The 9,809-nt window shown below is 50.2% G+C and overlaps 1 protein-coding gene across 1 annotated transcript in view; it reads right to left on the bottom strand.

The window, feature by feature from the left end:
* Window positions 1-822: 822 nt before the first annotated feature.
* Window positions 823-9,809, bottom strand: part of Ethe1 (ETHE1, persulfide dioxygenase) — an 18,987-nt gene continuing 10,000 nt past the window's right edge. Inside the window, exons 4-7 of the mRNA XM_004644341.2 lie at window positions 2,762-2,891; window positions 2,086-2,175; window positions 1,594-1,710; window positions 823-1,032 (exon numbers count right to left, since the gene is read on the bottom strand). Of these exons, the coding sequence (XP_004644398.1) occupies window positions 980-1,032; window positions 1,594-1,710; window positions 2,086-2,175; window positions 2,762-2,891 (390 nt within the window). The 3' untranslated portion in view covers window positions 823-979. The remainder of the gene's footprint in view (window positions 1,033-1,593; window positions 1,711-2,085; window positions 2,176-2,761; window positions 2,892-9,809) is intronic.

The following is a 9,809-nucleotide window of genomic DNA, read 5'->3' as shown; positions in this document are numbered from 1 at the left end:
CTATTCCTGCTTGAGCAATTTAGCCAGACCCTCTCTCCAAACAAAAACGAACCCTTGGCATGGTTGGTATACACCTGTCATCCCCACCCTTTTCCAGGCTGAGGCGAGACAATGGCAAGTTTGAGCAGTCCCGGCAATTCAGTGGCTCGACAGGACCCGGTCTCAAACGAAAACAAAATTTTTAAAAGGCTGGGGCTGCAGCTCCATGGCAGAGCTCCCCTAGGGTCCCTGTCCAGTGCTATCCATGGCACATGTTAGCCCCATCCTCACAGCAGATCCCCCCTCAAAGCAACTGCAGTCTCCACTCTATACCTGGGGAACAGAGACTGGAAGTACAGATGTACCCCAGAGCTACACATTATAAATGTACCACCAACATCCTGCTCTCCAAATCCATGTGATTAACCATTAAGCAAACTGTCACAGCAAGCCAGGAAGTGCCTGAGAGATGTTCCAGACGATAGTAGTAATAGCAAGCTCTGATAGGATCAGTAGCCAGGGGGCCCTGTAGGCACATTCATGGACTTATCGGAGCATCACAAGATGATATGACTATTACCCCCATTTTACAGATCAGGAAATTGAGGACTGGAGAGGTAACTTACTCTAGGACTCCAAGTGGTTCAAAGGCAAGACAGGGTTCTAGCTGAGGTCATAAGAACACCTGCCCTGAATTCTATGGTTGCTCCTATCTTGTTAGGATCTCGGCCAAGTCAACCCCTTGGGCCCACATCCTGCCCAGCATCCCAGCCTCTCCAAAGCACCAAAGCTGACCCTGAGCACTGCAGCCCCAAAGGTTCTCTCCAAAAACAGAAGTCAAACTCACAGACAAAAAAAAAACCCCAACAACTTTATTTAAGAAGCTTGAAGAGCTGGTGGGTGGTGGGGTTGGAGGGGAGGGAGGTACAGTGATGACAGCTCCCCCTTCACCCCACCCAGTGCATTCTTGACAACGGACATGAGCTCCTGACGGGACAGGTCAGAAAGGTGGGGTCTGCACCCCACATTGCATGTTGGCTGGAACAGCAACATCTGAAAAGAAAAACCATGCATGGAACTAAGGGCCTGGCAGATTCCTGCCCCAGTAAGGACCCAGGATCAAGAAAAGCTCTTCTCTGTGGAGTTACAGTTCTGGTCCTGAGCCCATCTTCTCTCAGGCCCAACCTCTTCCCTCAAACCCGGGGGTCCAGGCCCAGCCTCTTCCCTCAGACCCGGGAGCTTCGGGTTCAGCCTCCTCCTCAGACCTTGAGGATCAGGCCCAGCCTCCTTCCTCAGACCCAGGGCTCCAGGCCCAGCCTCCTCCCTCAGATCTGGGATCCAGCTCCAGCCTCCTCCTCAGACCTGGGGATCAGGCCCAGCTCCTCCCTCAGACCCAGAGGTCCAGGCCCAACCTCTTCCTTCAGGCCCGGCAGTTCCAGGCTCTGCCTCCTCACTCAGATCTGGGGTCCATGTCCAGCCACCTCCCTCAGACCCAGAGTCCAGGCCCAGCTCCTCCCTCATACCCAGAGTCCAGGCCCAGCATCCTCCCTCAGACCTGAGGTCTAGGCCCAGCCCTATTCTCAGATCAAAGAGTGGGGTTCCCCAGGTACTCACCTATTTGCTCAGGTTTGGGCAAGTTCAGGTTGTCCATCACCTTGACAAATTCCTCAGAGCTGAGGGTGAGCCGAGGGTTCAGAGTCCGTTCCTCTCCCACAGTGGACACTGTAAACCCTAGTATCCAAGGGGGGCAGGGAAAGTCAAGGGGCCCAGTACAACATCCTGGGAAGCATCTCCCTGGCCTGGAACTAACAGGCTCTTCCCAGAACATTCCTAAATCTTTTTTTCTCTTCTCAGTGGGCACTATGGGAAATGCTGTACCCTGAACTTACAAGGAACTCCAGGCAAACTCAGGCCCCAAGGAACACTGAGAGTTGTGTAGTTCCTACAACCACACACTGCACTCCCAGGCACTGAACCTTTTTGACCAGAGGAAATTCTGGGACTTGTAGTCTCTTGTGGTCTCCTGTAGTCCTATGAAGATTACAGGAGTTTGCCAGCCCCTCTCACAAGCAAGGGAAGCCCCCACCTCCTCCAGCAAGGGCTCACCATGGTAATCATGAGCAGGGTAGATCAGACACTCCCCTGGAAGCGTGAAGATCTTTTTGTGGACCGAGTTGTACAAGGTCTTAGCACAGCCTAGGGAAGGAAAGCTCAGAGGTTAGCGGATAGGAGAAGCCCCTAGGAAAAGCATGGGAGGAGGAAATCTCTATAGCTAAACTCCTCGGCCAATTCCCCTTTGTCTGGGCACAAGGAAGGGCATTCTAGGCAGGTGGAAGAGCATGTGTGAAGGACTGAGGAATGGGAATAGGTTAACCAGTATAGTAGGTGCTCAGGAAGTGGAGACGAGCTGAAGCCTGAGGAGCTGCAGCCCACCCTGGGGCGTCCAAGAAGGTCCTGGGTGAGGAAAATGGACAGAGCCAGCAGCTAAGCTGCTCCCAGATTCTTGACCCACAGAAACACCGTGGGACAGCATAAATCAATGTTTACGCCACTAGGTTTGGGGCTACTCGTTACACAGCAATAGATGACTAGTACACTCATGAAAGTAACCATCCCCTAAAAGCTGGCCGCATAAATTTCTCCCTCACTCTAGTCACTCAACCATTTGAATTTGATACTGACCCCCTAAATACCTCAAGTGCACCCACCTATTCATTCCTGTTACTGATACAGAATACCCTGGCACACACTATGGCCCTGGGCTGGGTAAAGGCGGAGTCACCTTGCTGGAAGTCCGTTCGCCCACACCCTCGGATCAGCAGGGCATCTCCAGTGAACGCCATGCTGTGGTCATTCAGGACAAAGGTGACACAGCCTGGGGTGTGGCCAGGGCTGGCCCGGGTCTCCAAGGCCTGGCAGGAGCAGGGAGTAGAGAGAGTCACCAACCAAAAAGCTTCAAGGTCCCTAGTCCACGAGGCTCACCCAGCCCAGGGTCCCGTCTAGATGAAGAGATCAGCAAATTTGGCTTAAAATCAATTCAAAGTTTCTGAATGGCAACCTGCACCCTCCCTCCCCCGGCAGCACTGTGTGGGGTAGCCCCAAGCCCGGAACTAACTGCAGTAAAGAATGGAGAACAGAACTGAGAACAGAGAGGCGGGCTGGAATCCCCGGAGCCTGCTACATAGTCAGGACAAGGCCTTATTCTCAATCTAGATGGAGAATATTTGCCACTGGGAAAAGGCATGTGGACAGCCAGCCCCGCCCCCTGGTGGGCTGAGCTGGCCACACACACACACACACACACACACACACACACACATACACACAAATAAATAAATTAAAAATTTAAAAAAAAAAAAAAAAAGAAAAGAAAAGGCACGTGGATAAGGGGAAAGGACAGTCCCAGCCCTCTGGAGACTGTGTGCACGCTCCCCTGCTGCTCTGAGGTATGGGGATCCAACCCGAGTCACACCCCTGCCCTTCACATTTTGAGACAGGCTCTGGCTACCTTGCTGGCTACAGGGTCTAGCTTTGAAGTTGTGATGCTCCTGCCTTGGGCCGCCGAGTTACTGAGATTACAGGTGTCACCAGGCTCTTGGGGTGGTCTTCAAAGAAAAGTCATGAGGTGATAAAGAAGGGCTAGGGTGCGGCTCGGCACAGGCCATGTGTGCGCGCATGTCTATACCACCTGGGTTCCAAGCCCAGCGGCAGTAGCAGTGAGGGAAAGGGGAAGGGGGGGAGGACAGGGGGAGGGGAGAGCAGAGAGAAGGAGAAGAGAGAGGAGAAGGGGACAGGAGAGCAGGGGCGAAAGAAGAAGCAACAAACAGAAACAACGTCTGTGGGCACAGACAGCGGGAATGGACCGGGTGCGGGGGACCATGATGACGGTCCTCACTCTCCCCTTCCAGCCTAACGACCTCACCTAAGCGAAGGCTCCTCCATCAGCGCCACCTTAGATGCCAACCGCCTCCTCCTCTTCTCACTGTGTTTCACCTGGCTCTGACTTCCCTGATCAGAACAAGCTGCTTCAGCTTTCCATCTGAAGCACCCTCCCCGCCTGACCAAGGCTCAGACTCCAGTTTGCAGCACTACTGCGACGTGCGCCACGAACCTCAGGCTCCAGTGATCCTCCTGCCTCAGCCTCCTGAGTGCTAGGAGGACAGGCCTGCGCCACCAGTTTCTTGAAAAGAATCTGCAAGGCTTCCAGCTTTTTCCGCCTTCTTCTACCCACCCCCCTGGGCCTTGTGTATGTTAGCCAAGTGCTCTGCCACTGAGCTACATCCCTTTTCATTTTATTTATTTATTTTTATTTTTTACTTTTTAGCAGAACCAGGGACTGAACTCAGGCCTTTGCACTTGCCAGGCAAGCACTTATTCTACGGAGCCATCTCCCCAGCCCCCTTTTCATTTTATTTTGAGATACGGTCTTGTTATGTTGCCCAAGGTGACCTTCCGTTTGCCATCCTCCTGCCTCGTCCTACTGAGTAGTGGGCCTTACAGGCACACCTCTCCATGCCTAGCATTCTTTCACGTGTTTTTAAACATGCTCCCATGAAACTATTATCATGATCAGACGAAAAATATTTCCACCACCTCCCAAATTTTCCTTGTGCTCCCTTCTGAAATTCTGTTTGTCTGCTCCTGTGAGACAAAGGGTTTCACTTTGTAGTTCGGGCTGGCCCCAAACTCATGACAACCCTCCTGCCTCGGCATCTTGTGCTGGGATCACAGGCATGCGCTACCATGCCTGGCTCTTGTGTTTCTTTCTAATCCTGGCTATTCCACCCCAGACAACCCCTGAGCTATTTTCTGTTATTGTACATTAGTTGCCACATTATGGAAATAGAATCAGTAAAAATAAGCGATCTCGGGAACCAGGGAGGATGGGCCCTAAGCTTACGTCCTTAAATAGCTGTGTGACCTCAGGCAAGTTACTCCACCTCTCTGGGCTTGTCTGCTCATTGTAGAAAGGAGATAATAACAGTAGCCGGCTCACAGAGCCGACATAACTATTTCATGTATATAAAGCACCTAGAAAAGTACTCGGAAAACACTAAGTGCTGCATAATAAAAATAAGAATAATGACTTAAAATTTAAAAACTACTGATCTAGTAGAATTACAAAGCCTCCTGGGGTCAGGCTGGGCATGGTGGCACACACCTGTAACCCCAGCAGGCTGAGGAAGGAGGATCGTCACAAGTTCAAGACCAGCCTGGGCTACAAAGTAAGTTCAAGGGGCTGGAGAGATGGCTCAGTGGTCTAAAGCACCTACTTGGAACAAGCTTGGCAAAGCACAGGGACCGCGGTTCGATCCCCCACACCACATGCCAGCCAGCCCCGCCCACAGGTGGGCTGAACTGGCCACACACACAATAAATAAAATGTAAAAATAAATAAATAAATAAATAAATAAATAAAACAAAGTAAGTTCAAGGCCAGCCTGAACTGCACAGGGAGACCCTGTCTCGAAATTAAATAAGAATAAGCTTTGTTGATTCCTAAATACAAACACATGACATCGCTGCCCCCATAATGACAAAGCCACTCAAAAACTTGTCACCGGCCCCACCACTCCCTGATGCCTGTGACTAGGTGTCAGCAGCTGTTCTTACTTTACCTATGGGCTCAGTTTTCCTAGAACACAGTTACAAGTCAGAAAGGGAGTCAAACATCCTTATCAAAAGATAACCTGACATGGGGCTGGTGAGATGGCTCAGTGGTCTAAAGCACCTACTCAGAACAAGCTTAGCAAAGCACAGGGACCGCGGTTCAATCCCCCAGGACCACATGCCAGCCAGCCCCGCCCCCTGGTGGGCTGAGCTGGCCATAAATAAAATAAAAAAAAAAAAAAAAAAAGATAACCTGACAGCCGGCCAGATAGCTCAGTGACTTAGACAGAGCACAGTGGCCAGGGTTCAATCCCTGGTATGCCGTGCCAGCCCCGCCCCCAGGGTGCACTGAGGCAGCAATAGAGACTGGGTGTGGTGGCAAGCGCCTGTAATCCCAGCGCTTGGGAGGCTGAAAACAGGAGAAGGTAACCTATAGCCAGGTATGGTGATACACAGATTTAGTCCCTGCATTCAGGAAGCTGAGGCAGGAAGACCTTGAGGCAGGAAGACCTTGAGTTCAAGGCCAACCTGGACCACAGTGAGATCCAGTCTCAAAAACAAAACAAAGACTGGGCACAGGCCCGTAATCCCAGGGCTGCGGAGGCTGAAAACTGGAGGATCACTATGATTCCGAGATGCATAGTGAGATCCTATACCAAAATACATCAAAAGCAAAACAAGAAAAAAACAACAAAAACCCAAGCACTTCAGTAACATTTCACAACACAACTAGGAGGGAAGCGCATACAATCACAGCAAGAACAAGATCAGATGTGGGGGGTTTTGGCCTGGAACCAACTGTGTGCCAGCAAGTGTCCCAACAACCTTCCAGGGCTGTACCCACTTAGTCCTCATACTGGGGTTGTGCCCATTTTCCACATGGGAATACAGAGGCCTGGAGACATACAAAGCTCAGGGTCCCAGGACAGGAAGTGGCAGCCCAGCCTGCCCCGCCTGTAAGGGCTCTGAAGCTTGTAGTCTCTGCATGCCAGGGCTGAATTAAGAGTAGACTGGTGTCACCCTGTAGTCTGTGACAGGGTAGTGAGTGAGGGAACCACAGAGAGCTCTGGGGCCTGAGGCTGGGGAAAGGTGTGGTCCTGCCACCTTCACAGCAGGACCATCTGTTCAAACCGCCCTCTGTCACCTGAGGGAGGAAAACTGGGCGGGTCGCAGCAAGGCTCGGAATTCTGTCCGCCCACATTAACCTCTAGTCACCTGGCTCCCGGCTACAGAGCACAGTATTCAATCCTGATGGCCTTCGAGATGAAGGCTGAGGACGTTCGCCAGCAGAGCTTAGCTCCATGCCTGGTGAGAAGCAAAGGCTGGGGTCTATCACTGTTACCTACTATTAACCGGCGCAAAACAATCTACAGTCAACTTTTGTCTGTGGGAAGGAGAACTTTTAGAAGAAGTTGAGTGACACCAGGAAGAAACACTCAAACACGTCTCCAATGTGGGACACCCTGTAATGCAAGCCAGGAAGCCAAGCGTCTCAGGGCTTGAGGCCACACACCCATGATCCCAGCACTCTGGGAGGCTGAGGCAGGAGGTTCACAAGTTCAAGCCCAGCTTGGGCACTGTAGTATCATAGCAAGGCCCTTCTCCACATAAAAGAGGGCTTGAAGTACAGTTCAGTGTGAAGGCCCAGGCCATATATATACACACAAAACCCCTCAAAATCATAAAGCAAAAAGGAGATAAAACTGTTCTAGCCCAAGAGACTATATACCAGTAATAACCACGAGCCAAGAAACTTGACTGGGTCCTGGTCCCCTAAAAAGCTATAAAAAATTACTCCTGGAATAAGTGGAGACAATATGAATATGGGCTGAATATTTACTGATGTTATAAAGATCCTATATATTTTGTTATTTTGACAAAGGTTATGTCAAGGGGCCAGGGAGATGGCTCAGTAGAATAAGCGCTTTCCTGGCAAGCACAAGGGCCTGAGTTCAATCCCCGGTTCCACAAAAAAAAAAAAAAAAAGTGGTTCTCAAAGTATAGATAGAGACTGGGGTGATAGTTTGGTGGTCTAAACGCCTGCCTGGCAAGCACAAGGATCCCGGTTCGAATCCCCGGTGCCACCTGTCATGCTGGCTCAGGGTTCCTGGGCATGCAGTGCCAGCCACCAAAACCAGGCAGAGTGGTGCACACCTGTAATCCCAACAATGGGGAAGCTGGGGCAGCAGGCTCACTGCAGGTCCAAGCTGTGTAGTGAGACCCTGTACCAAATAAATAAACGAGTAAAAGATTTTGTTCTTAATTTTTAAAAAAAGTATAGATAGGGGAATCCTAAGGGCCCACAAGGTCGAAACTGTTTTCATAAAAGATTTCAAAAACTTTTTTGCCTTTTCCTTTCATTCCTACAGAGTTCAGGGGACTTTTTCAGAAGTTCCATGACTTTTTTTTTTTTTTTGTCCCCATGACTTTTTAAAAATCTCACTAGGTGGTTCAGGCTGGCCTTGAACTCACCCTGATCCTCCGGCCTCAGCCTCCCAAGTGCCGGGATCACAGGCGTGCGGCAGCAGGTCCAGCTTCCACGACTTCTGATGAGATCACTGTTCCCACGGTGGCTGGAATGCATGCTGGTATGTTCTTGTTCTTTAAAAAATGCCTCAAGGAGCTGGATGTGGTGACACACGCCTGTAATCCCACACTCTATGAGGCTGAGGCAGAAAGATCCCAAGTTTGACGTCACTGGGTAAGAGTCCAAGGAGGTCCCCGAAGTAGACATAAAGAGCCTCAACTCGCTTTATGTCCTCAGAATACTATTGCGGGAAAGAATTGCCAGGAGTCAGTAAACAGCATCAAAGGATTTAGAAGGTAGGATTTTTAAAGCACACACTCAAAGATAAGAGTGTGGGCCTGGGCGAGACAGAGGCAGAGAAATGGAGACATCCGGGCCTCGAGCTGGGGTGCTTATTGGGCTCTAGGGGCGGCCCTGAGATGGGCTGTGTAGGATGTGCTGGGGGGGGGTGTTGGCTTTATTACTGGGGGGCTGTGTGATTTGGAAACCATGTCCACGTGTTTGAAGCCAAGGCCTGCTGTCCTTAGTGCTGTCGTGGCTTCCTAAGCACGGGTGTGTGTGTGTGTGTGTGTGTGTGTGTGTGTGTGTGTGTAGGCGGGGGGCACACACAGGTAAAAAACACAGGCAAAGAGCCCAGTGTCCAGGCTTATTGTCTTTAAGCCCTTAGGAATTTTTCCCAGAAGGGGAAAATAAAAGCTTATTCTAAAGTGCAATTTTAATAGTACGTACCTAAATCTTGGAAGGAGCCCAAATGTCAATCTACCAAGGAATGAGGGCCAGCCAAATAGCTCAGTGGATTAAAGCCCCCCCAAGCAGACGCGGGGGCCAGGGGTTTGCTCTGGGCTTGCCGGGCTGGCCCCGCCCCCAGGGCACGCTGAGACAGTGATTGAGACCAGGCGTGGTGACACACACCTGTAATCCCAGCTCTTGGGAGGCTGTAAACAGGAGGATCACTAGCAGTCTGATCTAGTAGTGAGACCCTGAACACCCTGTGGACCCTTCCCTAAAATACAGAAAAAAATAAATCAAGGAATGGATAAAGAATATGGTCTTTTATACAGTGGAGCACTACTCTCCCATAAAGAAGGATAAGCCTGAGCCACTTCTACCTAAGCGGATGCACCCTAAGTCCACACTCTTCAGTGAAATAAATGACATGCACACATACAAATACCGCACTGTTCCTCTGGGGTGAGAAATTGGAAGTGTCAGTAAGACCAAAACGTTTAGAAGATTGTGTAACAAGATGAAAATGTCCAAGTGGGAAGGGGAACTAGGAAGCGGGGAGCAGGAAAAGAAGGAAAGGAGGAAAAGAACAAGAAACAGGAAAAAACTGGAAACAAAGATTCTGCAAGTGAGGAGGGGAAGAGGGGTTGAAGGGAGGGAATGGGGAAAAAAGGAATCAAGATATATCACGTACAGGTACACATTCCCTGTGACAAATGTGATCATTATGTATACCTAAAATGTACCAAGAAATTTAATTTTAAAAATTTTAATGTATTACAATTTCCTTTCTCCTATCTTGTTCTCTTTATTTATTTTTTTCAACTCCCTCCTGCGCAGCTTAGCAAGACTCTGTCTCAAAACCAGACATGGGGGCTGGTGAGATGGCTCAGTGGTCTAAAGCACCTACTTAGAACAAGCTAAGCTAAGCACAGGGACCACTGTTCAATCCCCCAGCACCACATGC

This window comes from Octodon degus, unplaced genomic scaffold, assembly GCF_000260255.1.
Source record: "Octodon degus isolate 3935 unplaced genomic scaffold, OctDeg1.0 scaffold00197, whole genome shotgun sequence".
NCBI lineage: Eukaryota > Metazoa > Chordata > Mammalia > Rodentia > Octodontidae > Octodon > Octodon degus.
Note: the sequence above shows the minus strand (reverse complement) of the source record. Positions and strands in the feature narration are given on the sequence as shown.